Below are 19,367 nucleotides of genomic sequence, written 5' to 3'. Positions count from 1 at the left end.
TCACAGAAGTCAACATCACACTTTTTACAAGACCTCTTGAAAATGACCTTCCAGTAGGTAGATATGAGCTAAATTGTCCCTTACAAATATGACTTTAATCTTTCAATTCCTACAGTGGTGGCATCTTAACCACACTAACTTCAGCCAAAGCTCCCACTGCAGAACTGTATGATGCATATTCCACACTGCAACTGATCCAGAATGACTTCACAGAGCAACTGAGTGCAGGAACAAGCTCAGACTTGCTCTGCAGGGAATTAAACTGAAAGAGCTGGTCCAGATTATCTTGTGCTGAAGCTTTTATTCTAAAGTAAAGATGGAGTTTCATAGAGATTAAACTTGAATAGTCATTCCATTTTAAACTCGTATTTTGTTTTTATCATGCAAATACACCACAAAAAGGCACAAGCCCCCACAAAACAGATCTGCCTCATTGCACTGATTTCGTATCACACAGGTCTGAACTCAAGAGAAAGAAAGGAATCTTACTCTTACCTCACTTCTTAAGTAAGTATGTGCATGTTTTAACATCTCATCTATGGGCCTTTGGTTTCTTTTAATCTCATTCTCCAAAAAGCACATTAGCCAGGTACTAACACAGAGTACAAGGTGGTAAACTTACTGTGGCATCTTCTGAACACGACGCTATTACAAAGTCATTGAATGGGTTCCACTTGATGTCCAGAACATTTCCTTTGTGCCCACATACTTTGGGATAATGTGGATCAAGCTTGCCTGTCTGGAAAAAAAATACAATCAAACCCTAAGGTGAGCCATGGAATTATAGGACATTTTCAAGGCAGCTCCAGAGAGGAACTTCTTTCTGCTTGTTGTCCTCCAAATGCCCTAGGTGCTCTCTGTCTGTTGAGGATGGGTTTTTCCTGTCCCTGCTAGTCAAGTCTTGATGATATCACCATAAAGAAAGGGAGGATTGCCCAGGCCTTCCTAAGTACATGCATGCTGTGCATGCCTACACGCATATTAGAAGACAGTATTAGGTTCAGACACCAAAATAAAACTTGGAGGAGAAACATCTATGAATGAGTTGAATCTTCAACATTTTTTAAAGATCTGGTGATGGGGGGACAAAGAACAGCAAAATCTCCTTCAGAAGACATTTCCTATAAGCAGCAAAAAAAAAATGGTTTACGTTTTAATTTTAGCCTCACCAGCTAGCATTTATTTAATTTTTAAAGCAAAAAGGTATTTGTGACACAAATTACAAAATTACTAAGTTTTTCTTTCAGCAAGCTATCTATTTCTCTCTGATCGTGTTCAAATCCAGCCATTCACCGAATTCAATCAGCATTCTGGATTTAAAAAAAAAAAAAGAAGACGTGTTTAGGTGGCATCTGCAGTGGTAAAAATCCTGCACAAAGTGCCCTAAGGTGTATTGAGAGCCTTGTGCCACATGGGGGCTGTGTTGCTTTGAATAAAGCCACACTGCAGGCATGATCTCTGCTAGAGTCAAGTTCGAATATTTAAATGATAGGAAGGGTGCTGGTGATTTTACTAACATTCAAGCAACACTTGCTTCCCCCTGTAAGAAGCAGAAGAAGTATGGGAAGTCCCCTGACCCACCCCAGGCATCAGTTCAAGAGCAAAAGTCAGTCACCTAAGAAGGGAGACATGATGGCAAGCTGGTGATGCTGACCTGCTTCCCACCTGGAAGGATCTTAGACCAAAATGATGGCAAATGTGTGCTTGCCTAGAAAGCAGACACTTCTGTTGATGTACTCCTACACCTGTCCAGAGGTGGGCCTTAGGAGTGCAGAGCCGAGGGGAATCACTGCTGCCCCTAACCTGGCTGTGGAGAGGGTGTAATTTTCCCAGCTTTTAAATTTTGGGGGGTTTTTGCAATTTTGAATGCAGAACGGGACACTGGTGTGTGGCTTCACTGGAAAGTTTGTTGCATAAACTGGGACTAACCTGCTTTAGACTGAACATCCAAAGGGCTTTGAAATGTAAAAGACTGTGCTTTTTTAGACTACAAAAACAATTCCCTTTCATAACAGCAACAATGCAAAAAGATTTGGGAAGGCAGAAGAGAGATGAAAGACCTTTAATAAGAAGTGCTCCTCCACCCACAGTGTCCTTTTGTAGGCTTCAGAGCTCAGTTTCGAGATGACAACTAAAAGGGGTGGACAGACAAATCCACAGCGACCCCTTGATCCCTAAGGGAACCCTGTCCCCTCCCAGAGCTAGTTGCCTGTCTGCTCCCCACTCTGTTTTGGAGACTCCCAGGCTGACCTAAGTCTGTTTTGCCTGACCCATTCCACAAGGCTCTCTTACCCTACTCCCACTTCCCCAAGAGGCTCTGGAAAAGGAGCCTTGTTCTCCCAGCCACCAGTCTCACCTGCCCCATTGCAAGCACTGGGACAGAGCAGGACTCACCACGCATGAACCCCCAAGAGCCAACAAACATATATGACATGAAGCTAGAGCTGCTGGTCTCAGATGCACATCTGCATGAGGAAGTGAAGATCTTCATTGCTGGAGGAAATTTAATTTTACACACCAAAAACTATTTGAGTAACTAGATGTGTTGTCATCCCATGAAGTGGTACCTGACTTCCACAGTTACCTACAGAGCTTGAAAATGACCCATTTTTTAACCACTCGCTTTCTAAAATTCCAGTGTTTCTGAAAAGTAGTCAAGCTTGGAGTTCCCTGACAAAAATCACTTGTAGTGGAACATCTGTCACAACTCTCCCAGCAGATTTGTACAGGGTAGATTACTATGAGGTAGGTCACCCCCACCTCTGCTCCTGAAGGGCGCTAGCACAGCGCTCACATATGTGTCAGTTACATAAGGCCGGAGGGGTCATCATGGTTTCGTTTTACAGTCCATATTCCCAGAGAGAAGGGAGAGGAGTTTGTGTCTAGGAGGTCTGCACAGCCACAGATGTCCTCCCTTTCACACCTGGTGCTGACACACTGAAAGAGTGGAGATTGCAGACCCGGGCACAAATAACCTCCCTGTCTCCTGGGACCTTGTTCTCACTTGGCTTTTTGCTGCAGAGGAAGAGACAGATGCGGTCTCAACCGAGTATCATCATCGGAGATGGAAAAAGGCAGGACTCCATCTTTCAAAAGAAAGCCACAAAATTTCCCTCCCAGTCCAAGATCCTTCCTTGGCACGCTGTGCATGCACTTCCCCAGCACATCTACACCCAGGCCACACTGTGGGAAAGCAGCTGATCTCTCAGTTACAGTCACTGAGCTCATGTCTCCTTGAACTTGCAAGATTTACAATCAGTCAGCCCGTTCTGGGCACCAGGCAGCCCCGGTAGCCACAGCCCCTTCCCTCCCTGGTGAGATGTGTTGCCCTTCCATCCATCTGGTTTCAGTGGCACATATTCACCAGGACCTCACTGATACACCCTGCAACAGACCATTTCCAAAGTGATGGCAAATATTCAACTAATTTCTTATAAGGCTGAATGCAAAGGCCTGCTGAAAGGATGGTATCTAGGGCAAAGAACTCTTTCTCTACCTAACCTCTGCTGTCCCCAGCCCCACCTCACCCCCAGGCTCTCAGAAAAGAAGACTGGTGCAGAAGGAAAGAAGTGGTATTTATTCAAGGAGAGATGAGAGACCTTGGTGTCTGTGACTCAGCAGGTGAGGAGTACAACAAACAAACAAGGAGGCACAGTTAAACAGAGCAAAGCTGAGCCTTCATTCAAGGATGTCCTTAGACAGGCAGCCCCTCTAGTAGCAGCACATGCAGAATGAACTCAAAAAAGCATTGGAGGGAGAGACAAGAACAGCTACCTGATCAGGTTGTTCATCCTCCCCAGCAAGTGCAGCCCTCCCTGTCCTGGCTACTATCTCCTGCTTTAACTAAATATGTGACATCGTGGCTCTTGGGTTCTTGGGCTCTTCCTCCACACTTTGTCACACTTGGGATGTGTCTGCTTCCCATGAATCCAGTCAAAAGTAACCACAGTCAGCTGTCCATCGTAAGAGGGCAATACTGTCCCAGACACATCTCCAGAACAGGCTGCCTTTGATGCCCTGGCAGCTGAGGGCACAAGCCAAGTGTCCAGTACACTGTCTGCCACGGTTCACCTTCATAGGGGGAGATGGCAGTCACAAAAAAAGCACCATCAGAAGCACAAGTCAAAAGTTTCTGCTTTGCACCAGATGGTACCACTTTGGAAGTGTATCAAACAAAACAAAGTAGCTGGTATTGCAGGTCCTGACTCAGGGAATCCCTTTCTTTGGGTGGCTGAAGCAGCTTTACCACCCAGCATGGGTAAGGAACTGGTGGTATTCAGAGAACAGTTGTGTGAAGCACCTAATTTCCCTGACACACAACCAAAGGTTAACCCTCAAGGGACCAACTCCTCTCCATAGCTCAGTTTTGAAGCCCTTAATTCTTCCAGACTCATCAACATCCAGGACAGTGAACCCCACATCTAAACTGCAGCAGCATTTACATCTGCTGCTAACAGACTGCTCCCTGGTGTCCAGAATCCCCTTCACCAAACAAATCAAGAAGAGTTGCTCCTTAAACTTCTTCTCCTGACAGTTTTATACATCTTGCTCATTCGCCTTTTTTCCCAGACTGATTGAGGCCTGACCTGCAAAGTCTTTCCTCACATGAAAGTTACTTTCACATTTTCACTGACATACTTCAATTATCCTTTTCTGTATCTTTTTAGTTCTACCATGCCTTTGATTTCTACATGCAGTATTTCAGAACTGGGTGGAGTATGTGAGCAGGTGTAAGAACGAAGAATTACTACAAAGACTAGCCAAGCTGAGAAAAGGTGAGAAGACAGAAAAATTAATAGTAAGAAATGCAAGCAACTTCAGCTACTTTTGCCAGAACTTTGAGAGCTTGGTCCCACACTACATCCCACGGTCAACAGCTGGCTGCCTACAGATGTAGTTCTGTGATAAAGACAAGTTGTTGAGCCTCAACAGACCATCATTGTGGGGGCAGAAGTGACTCAGTCAAGAAAAGCAGGGTAGTGGTTAATTTTAGGACAGTCTCTAAACAGCACCATCATTGAAGGAATGAATTAACAAAGTCCAGAAGGGCCGGAAACTGTGCTAGGTTCTTCAAGCACAGCCAGTTCACTTTCATCCTTAACAAATATATATTGAAAAAGTGGCATTGCAATAACACCATCAATTAACTTTTAATTAAAGGCTGAACTTCTGCCTTTCATCTGTTCTGTCCTGATTCCAGAGAGATCATAATCTCATATTGAAGTTAATCCACATAAGTGCATGCCTAATTTTACTGAAGCAATAAACATCAGACAGCCAGCTTTTCCCTCTCATCTGATCCTAAGTCATCAAAACTCATATACATGGCATTTGTTTCTGAAAGGGAAGTCTTCGCAGCATCAATGCTTGAAGTTTGAGAGCTTCATTGCCTGATAACTGTGCTTCCATTCTTTCACAAAGGAGAAGGTAGAACAAAACATACCATATTCTCCTTTGGTCACTGAATCCATGTTGCTAAAGCATCTTTCTGGTTTTGCTCTCTGTATCCACTAAATACTTTTTAATTTGCAGTTACTCCCAGGAGACAAACATCTGAACAGCACATTATGCTGATTATACAAGAAAGACAAATGAGTTATAAAATGAAGCAAGGTGTCAAAAATCTGCAAGCACCAATGCAAGACATATAAATACACACATGCCAGGAATCACCTGCTAGGGCAACTGGGGCCTCTTCCACCATTTTGCAATTTGGGCAACAGCATTAAATGAATATCCTCTGTGATCTAGGTCCCTAGAAAGCCTGTCCTTCCTCCAGCCTCTTGATGTGTTCTGGAAAGGCAGCTCGCCTTGGGGAGCTCACCTGCTTGATGGGAATGACGAGGAAGGCACCGCCGCCCGCGCACTCGGTCACCACCGCAATGAAGCTGGGGTTCACAGCGCAGAAGTGGTTGTCGTGGACGCTGCAGGTGATGGGCACACAGTCGTAGCACTTATCCCTGCTGGCAGCTTTGCCATACACGTGGCGGAACTTGGAGCTGCGGTACTGCGGGTGCCACGACATCTGCAAGGGGAGAAACATAATGTCCCAAGGCATAAGGACAGGCCAGGCTTGCAGAATCCCACTCCCCTCTCCCCACCACAGCCTCACCCTCCCCACTTGGGCTGCTCACACCAAGCCTCAACCAGCAAGCCATAGACACAGTTTTCTCTGGTGTTCACCCCTTTGCCATAATCCTGTTACACATCTCCGATGGATAGAGGAGAGTGCAGGGATGAAATGACAGCTCTCAGCATCACCAGCCAGCTGGGCTGTGCATGTGTCAGCAGTCCCTATCGTTGGGGCAGGGCCGCATGGCAGCAAGTTTAAGAGGACATGAATTCTGGTAGGATAGAGCTCAGGAAGCATGCAAAATACAACATCTTGGGTAAGGAAAACCTGAAACATGGTGAGTGAACAAGCCAGTCTGGATGCATGCTTTGTTTAGCCCTCAGGTGGTTTAGGACCAAAAATTATTCTGAATTTTGCTCACATGAATGGAAAAAAGAAGTTTGATAGATCATAGGAATAGTTACAGCCACTTGTTGATGTTTTTTCAACTGACAATTATGTTCTGCATGTCTGGTTTGTAACTGCACTACAGCCCTCTGACAGACAGCATTTTAAATGTGTTTAAATGACACACATAAAGCATGCTAAACACAAGAATCCCTTCTCACAGAGAGCAGTGAGGCTTAATGGAACTGATGTAACATTTCATAAAATCATAGAGTCACAGAGTCATAGAATGGTTTGGGTTGGAAGGGACCTTGAACACCATCTAGTTTCAATCCCCTGACATGGGCAGGGACACTTACCACTACACCACGTTGCTCAAACCAGCCTCGAACACTGTCAGGGACGGGGCATCCACAGCTTTTCTGGGCAACGCGTTCCAGTGTCTCACCACCCTCACAGTAAAGAATTTCCCCCTAATATCTAATCTATGTTTCCTCTCTTCAGTTTGCGTGCATTACTCCTTATCCTATCACTACAGTTCCTGACAAAGAGTCCCTCTCCACCTTCCCTGTAGAACCCTTCAGATACTGCCAGGTTGCTGTGAGGTCTCCACTCAACCTTCTCTTCTCTAGGCTGAACAGCCCCAACTTTCTCAGCCTGTTTTCATAGGGAAGATGCTCCACTCCTTTCAGCAACTTCATGGCCCTCCTCTGGACTTGTTCCAGCAGTTCCATGTCTTCATTATGTTGGGGGCACCAAAACCATATGCACTGTTCCAGGTGGGGTCTCACGAGAGCAGAGGAGGAGAGTCCTGTCCTGTGACTGGCTATTTTCAAATAGGAAATTACCAATGTTGGTCAGAAAAGGTAATTAAGACTATTAAATCCTGCTCCTCCCACAGGATTTAGAGAGCAAAAGGCATATGGTGAATGTAGTGAGAAGATTCTACTGCCCATAGGAAAAGAAATGCAGATCAGGCAGGGAGGTTATGGGTAGGGAGCACTTCGCACAATAGCTGGGAATACGGGCAAATACTGGCAGAGGGCATGGTGTAGTGGGTTCAGTTTGTAAACTGTAGTGGTTTGGTTCAAAATACCCATTACTTACTTATTTTCCTTGTGTGAGATAAGAATTCGGAGAAAGCAAAGCAGGCACAAAACTTAATAGAATATAAAAAAGTTTAATAACAGACCTAAAACAAAGGGGAAAAAAAGTCAGACTAAACCTTCAGAACACTTCTCTTAGCCGCACCTTTCTCCCTTCTCCCATTGACAATGTAAAAAGACAACCCTTGAGATTTTCAGTCAGTTTACCATCTCTATAATAATCTTTCTTCAGTTCACTTAGGGAGAGGAATCTCTCTTGCTCATGCTATGGAGACATCTCCACAAGAAACAGTTCTCTCATGGCTTCAATGTCACAGCCAGACAGCCGCCTGGGTTGGTTCTCTGCTCACATGTGAGAGTCCCTTCCCTTGTCTTACAGCTTTCCCCACAACTGCTTTCAAGGGTTCAATCTTGAGCTACTGGGGTACCATTTTAAGGATGAGCTGTCCACAAGCAAAGGTTCTCTTCACCCATCTCTGGGAGCATCTTCGTCTCTAGGAACAGAGGTCTTCTTTTCCCTGGGAGCAAGGGTCTTCATCACTTTCATCTCTCTCTGTTCAAGCTTCTCATCGAATCACAGCTACTTCAACATTTGCTCATTTCAGCACAGGTACTTTTGCTCACAATTGCAGTTTGAACGCTCCACCCCCCCATGCTTTCATGAAATTACAACAGGTACTCTGATGTATCATAGCCCATCACCATAGCTTTACAACAGAATTTCAGCTTCTAGGTTTGAAGCTTCTTCCTCTTTCTCCTGTCTCAGGATTTCAGCTCTTCCTTCTTCACTGACTTTGGTGTTTTCGTCACGTGCCTTCACCTTTCCTTTTCTTTTGACTTGGGAGAGGATTGATGTCTGCAGGCTTCATCTGTTCTGGAGGGAGCTTACAGCCCTACAAGGGTTAATGTCACCCGGCCCCGCAGCTGGAATTCCCTTATCGCTGTCGGTCACCTGCTCTTTGCCGGGCAGCGGCCTGAGATGAATTTCGGCCGCACTGGGTGAGGGCCGGCCTGGCCGAGCCGCGCTGCTGGCCCACCTGCACGGAGCAGGGCTGCGGGGGCTCTGGGGTGGCTGTCTCTCGGCCAGCCCGGCCTGCACTGATGGGGCTGTGCCGGGTGTCCAGCGAGCAGCAGCGGCTGAGATCTCAGCCAAGCTGCACTGCGGCCGACCCGGCCGGGCTGCACCGAGCAGGGCCCAGCCCCGCCCCTCTGGGCCACACCGCAGGCCCCCCCAGTTACCTGTCCGAAAGCCAGAAGCAAGAGACCTTTCCCGGGCTTTGTTCGTTCTTAAATGTGGATCACAGAGGTGTGTCAAGCTTCTTAAGCGGCTTAACAAAGTTGCCAATATTCAAACTGGCCAGCTGATTGGTTCTATTGGGTCTAGAGGAAGCTGTAAGCACCTCTTTGCAAAGAATCACTTCTGTGGCTGATGGAGCCTTCTTTCACTAAAAACCCAAACTGTCCTAAACCATGGCACATGGTTTTATCCCTTATTGACCTCTTTAATGTGCATTTGGTGAACAGTATTATCAGTGATGTTGGATCAACAATACTCCAATTTGACAAGGGAACCCACCCAAGTAGCTTTTGAGCTGCAGCAAGGCTTAGACAGCTCTCTCACATAGTTGAAGGGTGAAGGGAAGCATGCATGCACTCAATGGCAGGAAGCCAAGTGCATGATCACTGACAAACAGAGGTCTGAGCAATTCTAAACCAAAATGTCCATGTTGCTGGCATGGTCATGCATCCTCCTGAGATGACTATTAAAGGCTAAGAAACGGGATGGCTTGAGGCTGGGCAGTCCAACTGGAGCTTTACAAGCACCCATCAATACAAAGACCCACAAAGTTCACATTCTGTGTCACACTGGAAGATTCAGGCTATGAACAGTACTAGGACACAAGTTCTATCCTATTTACTGCCTCCTCCCAATCTACTGACACAGTTTGGAGCCACCCTCACCTTGGACGAATATACATGCCTGTAACAGTCCTGGCAGATCACCAGTGGCTTTCAGAGCCATCTTTGTTGCTCTCTTTTACCTTAGCATGTTTTACCTATGTTAACCCTGCATTTGTCCATATTTTTAGCTGAATGGATCTCTTCTGCAGAAAACATTAGGTGCAAAGGATCTTGGATGCAGTGGGAGCTGCCTGTCCCAAACAAAAACAAAGAAATGCCAAGTTATCTGGAAAAAAAAGCAGCAATCCTGAAAGCTAATCTTGGAAGAAGGGATGCTCACAGGCAGAAAGCAAGCTGAGGTTATATGCAACTGACTAGCTCCCCAAACAGCCCCAGAGGTGCAGTGCTCTCAAACAATTTCATGCTCATTACAGCTTTAGTGGTTAGGTTTACTCACACTGGTGGGGGGGAGGAAATCACTGTATTGTCCAGATGCAGCAGTTGCTTGTTACAGCAGTACCATTATCTTTCCAAAAGGAAATTAATTGCCTGGCTGCAAGGAACTTCTAGCTACACTGCTTTTGAGTTGGGAGAGAGTGCATGGTCTGACGTTAAGGCTCTTCTGGAGAAAGGAGTCACCAAGCACATGAGAGCAATTACTGAGAAAGCCAGGACTCTTAACCTAGAGAAGTTCAGAAGGATCTTATCAATGCACACCAGTATCTCAGAAGAGGTAGTAAAGAAGACAGAATCAGAGTCTCCTCAGCAGTACCCAGCAACTGGACAAGAAGCAATGGGTACAAACTGAAACTCAGAAAACTCCACTTACGTGCAATGGAACGCTTTTTCTCTGTGAGAGTCATCCAACACTGGCACAGGTTGCCCAAAACATTATGGAGTCTCCATCCTGGGAGGTGTGGTCCTGGGCAACCTTTCAGGTTGACCCTGCTTTGAGAAGAAGGGTTGGACTAGATGAACTCAAGGGATCCCTTCCAACCTCAATTATTCTGTGATCCTGTGATTTTAGGGCCTCTGGATCTCAGCCATGTGTATCTTGTACTGCCCTAAAAATGCCACTGCCAGCATACCAAGATGCACACCCACAGAGGCAGACTTTCAACCCAATAAACCTCACGTGTGCCTTGCAGGCTCAGCTTTCTCACCTGTTCCTCTGACAGGAAGTGATGACAACACATTTCTTCCTCATTCATAAAAAATGCTGTTTGGAGAGGCAACTGCTTTCAAAACAGTGCAAAGAGCAACTGGTGTAAGGAATGGGAAGGGAGAAAGTATTTTCAGTAAGTAAAAAATATTTTGTCAGTAAGACAGGATTGGTTTTACATTACAAAAGCTGATACTATCATCTCCAAATAATTAAAATACAGATTTGTGCATTTTATGATGTCTGAAAATTAAACGTTTTGCATGGTCTCTTAACAATATTACTCTAGGATTACAGATTTGCCTGCACCATTGTACTGGTTTTGCATGGCTTGGGTTTTGGTAGCAGGGAAATTACAGGGGTGGCTTTTGTGAGAAGCTGCTGGAAGCTTCTTCCATGCCCAGCAGAGCCAGTTCCTGGTAGCTCCGAAGATGGACGTGCTTCTGGCCAAGGCTGGGCCAATTAGAAATTATGGTAATGCCCCTGTGATAACAGATTTAAGAATTTGAAACTAAAAGGGGTTGCAGAGTTGTAATTGTGACTAGAGAAGAGTGGAGTGAGAACATGTGAGGAGAAAACTCTGCAGACACCAAGGTCAGTGGAGAAGGAGGGGGAGGAGGTGCTTTGGGCACTGGAGCTGAGATTCCTCTGCAGGCTGTGGTGAGGCAGCTCTGGCCCTGCAGCCCATGGGGATCCATGGGGATGCAGAGAGATCCACCTGCACCCCATGGAGGAGCCCCACATTGGAGCAGGTGGAGAGGAGGCTGTGATCCCATGGGAGACCCATGGAGAGAGGGGCCCTGCTCCCAGGCTGGAACAGCCTGTCCTTGGAGAACTGCAGCCCGTGGAAGAGTGACCCATGCTGCAGCAGTTTGAGGGGGACTGGTGCCCATGAGATGGAGCCACGTTGGAGAAGTTCATGGAGAACTGTCTCTCATAGGAAGAACCCCAGGGTGCAGCAGGAGAACGACTCCTCTCCCTGAGCAGTAGGATGAACTGACCATAGCCCCCATTCCCTGTCTCCTTGCACTGCTGGGGTAGGAGGTAGAGCTGGAAGGAGGGAGGGGTGAGCGGGGAGGTGTTTTTAAAGGGTTATTTTACTTCTCATTATCTTGTTCTGATTTTGTTAGCAATAAATTCACTTCATATCTCTAAGCTGAGCCTGTTTTGCCCATGATGGTATTTGACGAATGATCTCTCCCAGTCCTTAATCTCAGCCCAGGAACCCTTCATTAAATTTTGTTTCCTCTGTCCAGCTGCAGAGAGGAGTGAGTGAGCAGTTTTGGTGGGTGCCTGGCATCTGGCCTGGGTCAACCCACTACAACCATGCATGACATGTGTGAATTCTGGATGAATTTGTCTTGGTCCTGGACAAAATAACCACATGGAAAAAGTGAAATATGTCTGAGGAAACCCAGACGTATGGTAGCCTAATCCAAATCAAACTGAGAGCACCCTCTACTCTGGCGCCACAGTATTTTGTGAAAGACTCACAGCAGCAGTCATCCCCAATAGTGTAAAAACTCAAAACTTTGTCAACGCTTTATTCTACCATTTCTCATCTTTGATATCCTTAGTGTTTTTGATATCCTTAGTGTTTTTGATATCCCTGGCAGTGCCAGGAGCAGACCAGGAAATTATTTTCCTTACATCCTGGGAAAGGCCTGAAAGAAGATTGATGGGCACCTTATCTCCTACAAATACCAGTTTTTGGGTGCGGCTCCACACACTGCTAGGAGGTGACCTCTCCAGCACACACTCCTGGACTGCTTGTGGTCTGGCACCTTCAGCCCCATCCACGAGCTGCTTTCTCTTGCTCTGAGCAGAAAATTAATGCGGGGGGAGGATGGGAATTATGAAAACACAAGCAAACAAACAAAAGACCACAACAACAACCAATCACAAAACCCATCCAAAAACTAGAACAAGGCACTTGAGCAGAATCAAATCATAAAGAGTATCTGATGTGGGTTAAAAAGAGCACAAATGATAGGCATCACATCACATCTGGAAGGAGGGGAATTGGAGTGTTTTGGCAGCAGTGGGATCTCTCACTCTGCTCACTCAGGGAACTACAGACAGGCAGTGTGACAGTATCACCTCAGGAAAGAAGTAGCTATGAGGCAGAGCTTGCTTGCCTCATTCCCTTATGAATAGACATGCACCAGAACATTGGGAGCCAGGACCTCGATGCATCCTGCTGCTGATTGCCAGGAAGGTGACTAATTTTCTACTTCCCAGGTGCACAGAGCAGGACTATGAAGTACCAGGCCCCCGTCTGCCAAACAAATGCCAAGGGTTCAGCATTGTGACTCTTCCAGAGCCAAGAGTGTCCACTGCCACCCATCCCAATTCAACAACGAGCTTAGCGTTGGTGACAATTTTTCACTGACTTTATACAAGGCGAAAGGCTGAACGACCTCACCACTTACCAACCCAGATGTTCTCTTGGGTATTTTCTTTCCTTCCAGGCATATTCCCTATTCTGAAAACACCAGCAAGAAATAAGGTAGGTTGGCTTTGTGCTGAAGTACCAAGTTGAGTTGTCTGTATTTCCAGGACAGAAACAATATGTAACAAGTGTGCAGACAAGAGGATGCTGTATACTGCATGCTCTCACTCCACTCCACTGGCCTGCACTGGGATTTCTATTCAGCTTGTGCTTCAATCACCAGCAACATGAAGACTAGACAAAAGACCTTCAGCTTTGGGCACTGCTCTTGAGGATGTGTCAGAGAGTTAGAGGAGAATTCTGGGTAGAACTCTGTGGATCAATGATCAAAGGTGTGAGATCTGCTAAGAAATCCTAAAAACTTTGAGGTAGAGATGAAGGAGGGAAGCCATGACAGTAGGCTTCAAACAGAACAAGTTGGTACAAGGAGGATATAAATCATCTGCTTTCAAAATCTAGGGGAGACAAGAAAGTCGAAATACATGTGTTTTAACTGCATCAAAGAAGTTTCCAATCAGGCAGCAGCAAAACTTTTATCAGTCATAGGAGTGGGAGAGAGAATGGCATTAATCTCTCCTGGCATTTCCCAGGCAGATTCAATAAAAGCCTAGCAATGACAACAGAGCTACAGCTGCTCATGATTTGGACAGAAAACAGACTCACAGAGACGGAATAGAAATCAGATAATAATTTTAATTTCATGTGCAATAAGTCTGCTATGTCCAGAGTGTGGCAGGGCTATACACCCACTCATTCTGGCTGCACTAACCCGCTCAGAAGTGCATCCAGTACCTCCACTTCAAGCGATTTTTGGTTGCAGTACTTAATGCAAAAATTTCAGTTTTTAACATCCAGAGATAAAGCAGCTGAATCAGATATAGCTACTTGAGAACAATCTGCTTCATTATGGTACCAAGAGTTGCACTGCAATTCAAGCTCTTTAGCAATGGCCATCATTCCAACCATTAACTGGCCAGAGTAGCTCCTTCCAAATATATCACTCTTCAGGGTTAATATTAAGAGTAGTATAATGGTAGATGAAAGCCAAAAGTTTAATATCAGTTTGTTTGTTTGATGCAGAGTTTGAGCTGAAACCTTTTCCACTGCATTGTAAACAGAAGTAGGCCCTATTTCCTTGAGCTTAACCTCAGCAACTCTGTGAGACTGCAAAAAGGACTTGTAGAGGGACGAGACCACCCTGTCCAGATACGGACCTGAAGATAATGGTGGGGAAAAGGGGTGGCACCTTCAAAAGCACAGATCACATGAACATCATGGTAAAGGAAAGAAATGGATACATAAAAGCATTCAAAGCAGCACAAAACACTACCTGGAGAACTCACAGGAGCTGAACAAGTCCAACAGGCATAAGAAATTTCTCCTCTTGGCTAGGCCACATGGAGCTGCTTCAGGAAGGTGTCTGAGGTCTCTGGCACCAAAACGTTTTTTAAGCTAACCAGGCTGGAAATCACCTTCCTGTTTGCAGACAGCTGATTTGGGTGCCCATAGCTGCCTATGGCCCATCCCAACACCCATCTCCATGGGACCAGGCTCCAGACGTGAACTACACCCTCTCTCCACCTCTTACACAGCAGGGGCCTGGCAGCACCCAGCATGCATCCACCCAACACTCATCCATCAAGACACAAGTCCTTGACCCCTTCTGTCCCCCATGCCAACACTTGTCAATGTTTGACTTACTCAAGGCTGCACAGGAAGGAGGCTCACAGCTGACTCTGGTAACACAAACAGGCATTCTTTGCCATCAGCTGTAAGATATTCAAAGCCTTTTTTACAAGGTTCATACAAACGAAGCCTGTGCAAGCACAAGATCACTTCTTGTAGAGCATCACATTAGATGAGTCTTGTGAGTCTCTCACAAGAGTGTATTACAGTTTTGGCATGGAAGCAGGGTACATAAAGTCTGTGTGGATTGCAGAAGCAGCACTCAATTAAACCAATGCAGTACTTTTAGTCCAAATAACAGTTTGTAAATTCTAACAGAAAGCTCTCCAGCTCTGTCTGCCTTCAGGTAAGCAACAGAGGGACAGCCTGCCTGTCTCTGTTCCTGTTCTCTGGATCATATGGGCCATTCAATGAAGAGTTGCATTTGATGATCCTTGTAGGTGCCTTCCAACTCAGAATATTCTGTGAAATCTGAGAAACACTACTGCAGCAATCAAAGAACAGACAGAGCTCTTCAGGAGACCAGAATCTGGCACAGCATCTCCTGAAAGGACTTGAAACTTGTACCTTTTCCCCATCCAAACCCACAGTGAGATACTCACACTCCTCAGAACACCTGGGCTCAGAGCCTTCCAGTTCATAGTGCACAATGGTTCCATTGCACAGATCCATCATGTGTATGGTACATGCCCCATGCCAGCAATTGTTTTCTGTTCTCTTGTGCTGCACACCTCTGAGCAGGGTAGAAACTTGTGCCAACAAATTAGTAATGGTTATGTTTGTTTCACGCTCCCCCAGCTTCATGCAAGAAGTCTCCCTTCTCCTCGAGACCTGTTCTCCACATGGTCTATGTTGCATTCCTGCATGAAAGCTGCCCTGGCATTGGGAGACACAGGCTGAAATCCAGCCAGACCTCTGGAGACCTAGTCCTAGTGCACTCCTAGGGAAAGCACATAACATGACAGTCTACCAAAAAAACATTTAAGTACTGTTTTCTATTGTTCTTAGGCAGGTTTCCAAACTCTGCCTATACCTCTTGTGACTCTGAAAAGCACTCCAGATGTTCAGGTGATCTAGCCTGACAAGTTGGACTCTTTCTCCTGTTTCCTTACTGACAGGGAATCAAGAGAATTTACAGTTCTGAAAGACTTTTCAGAGGTCTCAATCTCTCAAAAGTTAGAGGTAAGTTGAAAAGCAGAGAGACCAGCAGAAAAAATACACTCTACCCTCATTCCTTCTCTTGTATGCAGGGTCAAAAGACATAAAAATGGGAGAAAAGAAGGAATGCCAATGTTAGTAAGGGGGATTTTGAAAGTAATAATGAGCATTTCAATTTCATATGCCATTAAAACTTCATTTCCCTTTTCACCTTCTCTTTTGGAATGCTAAACTTGTATTGCATAGGTAATGCCTTTTCCTTTTCAGCCTTCTCATTTTTAAGTGATGTTTCTATGGCCAAAAAACCCATAGGGGCAGCCTTGCAAGTCTTGTGAGACAACTGTTTGCAAGCATCCAAGGAGAATGCCACAAGAGATTCAAGCTTTCAACCTCATGCAAAAAAAGCAGATGGAAAGTGGCACAAGGATATATAGCTAGAAAACTCTTGAGAAGATACACATCCTCTTCTCAGTCCTCTACCACCAGTCCATGAAATAAAATCTTTACCTGCACTCAGCTCCAAGTAATAAAATCAAACAGAAGTAAGAATCACTGTCATTCCCAGAATCTGCCTAGATCCATTAGTTTCTCTGGTCCCTTCTCTCCTTTTTTCTTGAAATCATCCATTAGCTTCATCCTTCTCCTGTCCTGCTAAAATCTCTCTCCTCCCCTCCACTTTTCTTCCACACCACTTATTCCCTCAAAATTCATTCCTTCCCATCCAAAAATGAATAATATAACTTGATGCCAAAAGGTAAGAAGAGTCACTCTGGGAGACTCAAAAAGCCCTTTCAGCTATCTTGTCTCTGCCAATGACAATTAGACAACGCTTACATCCAGATGACAAGAACAAGATATATATGAAGTCAGCTTCAGTACTGCCTCACACTGAATACCAAGCTACATATTGGAAATGGGGGATACATTCCCATTTACAGTACCCCAGGACTTGTAGAAAGGAAACAGTTAAACACATCATTTTAAATAAGGCAATTAATATATAATGAAGTACTGCTGGTTTTCTGCCTGAGAGCCAGCTACATGCATTGCAAATTTCATGACATGGCTCCATATGGAGCAAACTGTACAAGAGAACTCCATAAAAACTACCTCCCCTCTCCTCACTCTGCTGCCCCCACAATAGATTTATGCTGAAACAGGAAGACATGTGCTACTTGCTTCCAAACCAGGCTTCTGCATTCTTCACACAGGCACAGGGTCCTGGTTTCCATGTCTCTACTTTAAACACACAGTTGTCCCCTCTCCTGATCAGAGAGGTGTGATTCTTGCTGCATCTTGGTTCCTGATGAATGTTGGCAGAGGAGTATCTGTCTGCTAAGCAGGCTGCTCCAAAGCCTTCTGCTCTTGCCTAGCCAGCATCAGGGCACAGCTGGGAAGCAGTGCAATATGTACCTCACACCAGCAAGGTTCATGTGTCTCACACATCCTGCAGGAGACATCTGTCACCTGCATGGGACACACTAGCAAGACTCACATAAAAGCACCTTCACTGGTTTTAGCAGCTGACTAATCAACTAAGACAACTAAGTCCCAGGTCCACACAGCTGGACTGGGACAGTTTTGGCAAACAAAAATACATCACGTAATTGTATTTCCTCTGAATAATGCTACTAATGCTTCTTTCACAGGGCAAAGATCTCTCTCCCCAGGACCTGGTACTCCAACCCTGCCCCCGTGGTTAAGCTAGAGCATTCAAAGAGACAGGCACTGAAAAAAATTGTGTGCAGAGGAACTTCTCACTTCCAGACAGCTTTAAAACCTTCAATTTCACATTGCTCCAAATGCATTCCTCACCCCTTATTCTTGCCTTATGCAGAGAAAAGGCTTCTGGCTGCAACCCTGACAGGAGCACAGTGATCACAAAGCAAGCAAGCAATGAGAAAGGTGTCTGTTTGTTGTGTTAGTCTGCAGGGGCCACTGTTTAAGTACAAGCAATAAGTGCAATTTCCTATCCCATGTGTCCCCATTTGCCACCAGCTTTCATGGCAATGAAAAGGGCTTCATTAGAAACAGTAGAATGGGAAAGACATCCCTCTTGCTAAATCAAGTATTGTAGTAAGGTGTAGTTTTCTTCAAGTAGCATGCATTCATCCCAAAAAGGTTTTGGAGGACAGGACAGACTCGTGCAAACACGGACCAGGCTCAGGCATGAGCAGTCAGCCCACTGGAGCACAGTCCAGTCATCATTTGTTCTTCCCCACACCAATATTATTCCCAGGTGATTTAACCAGACCTCATCCTGCTCCCACTCTCCTCTTTTCCCTTTCATCCGAAGCAGCAGTAAGGGACTGTTGGGGTTTTAGTTTAGTCTTAGTTTTTTTCCTGTTAAAAGAATTTTCTCCCATATGCATGTTGCTAGGGGACAAATAGCTGTACTTAAGAAAGACAAAAAGGGGAGTGGGGCGGGCCTGGCTACTCCTTTGTCTACACCTGGGTGTGGGGTCAGTTCGCTCTGAGCGTCCGGAGAGAGAAGCTGCAGAGAAAGGAGCTGCTGCTTCTTTCTTTTTGGCCGTTCTTTCTTCCTGCTGGAAACAACGCCGGGACCCCAAAAGCCGCTTTCCCTGCCCTGCTGGAGACCGGGCTGTGGCTGCCCTGCCCCGCTGCTGCTTCGAGCTCTCGCTACGCTGTAGCCCTGCTCGCCCTGCCTGCCTGGGCCTCCGTGGGGTTCTCCCATCTGGATACATCTCGCCTGCCACCCGGGATTTGCGTCCGTCCCTGCCGTTCCAGCCGCCGTTCTAGCCTGCCGTTCCAGCTTGCTGTTCCTGAGAGCCCGGGATCAGCTGCCCAGGGGTTTGTGAAGCCTTTGTTCCATCCCTCCCCGGGATCCCAGGGCACCAGAGCCGCGGGTTTCCCGAGCTCGCTCCGGAGCGCCCCCTGCAGCCGCGGGGGAACCATCGCACCTGCCCTGCTCACCGGGAGCCGCCAGCGCCCCTGCCGGCTGTGAGCGGAACTGCACCCGAGGGGAAAGGGCCCGACAGCCGAGAAGGCTGGCACTGGGTTTGTGATTGTTCGCTGTTACTGCCATAGTTGTTGTTGTTTTGTTTGACTGGTTATATACTATATATATATATATAGTAAAGAACTGTTATTCCTATTTCCCACATCTTCGCCTAAAGGCTCTTGATTTCAAAATATAATAACTTGGAGGGAAAAGGGGTTATATCTGCCACTTCAAGGGGGGCCTCTGCCTTCCTTAGCAGACACCTGTCTTTCAAAACCGAGACAGGGACAGCTTTATCACAGATACAAATTAACTTTCTGGCTAACGGAAAGGCCATCCTCAGTGACATCAGTGTAGCTGCAGCTTTCTCCAGCTGCATCTTGCAAACTCCCAGAAGGCAGACTCCCTCACTTTCCTGGTGCCCTGCACTGTTGCTGTGACCTAGCCCACTGCAGGGCTGGGGCAGCGTGATGCCAATC

At 46.1% G+C, this 19,367-nt stretch overlaps 1 protein-coding gene across 2 annotated transcripts in view; it reads right to left on the bottom strand.

The window, feature by feature from the left end:
* CORO2A (coronin 2A) overlaps nucleotides 1-19,367 on the bottom strand; it is a 58,642-nt gene that overhangs the window by 15,905 nt on the left and 23,370 nt on the right. The window contains exons 2-3 of one of the 2 annotated variants that reach the window (XM_042023602.1): nucleotides 5,825-6,025; nucleotides 623-739 (exon numbers count right to left, since the gene is read on the bottom strand). In XM_042023602.1, coding sequence (XP_041879536.1) covers nucleotides 623-739; nucleotides 5,825-6,025 — 318 coding nt within the window. The remainder of the gene's footprint in view (nucleotides 1-622; nucleotides 740-5,824; nucleotides 6,026-19,367) is intronic. The other variant, XM_042023603.1, reaches the window with a different exon arrangement.

Source organism: Corvus kubaryi, unplaced genomic scaffold (assembly GCF_017639235.1).
Source record: "Corvus kubaryi isolate FWS band 111438036 unplaced genomic scaffold, C.kubaryi_AGA036_p1.0 37249, whole genome shotgun sequence".
In the NCBI taxonomy this organism is placed as follows: domain Eukaryota; kingdom Metazoa; phylum Chordata; class Aves; order Passeriformes; family Corvidae; genus Corvus; species Corvus kubaryi.
Note: the sequence above shows the minus strand (reverse complement) of the source record. Positions and strands in the feature narration are given on the sequence as shown.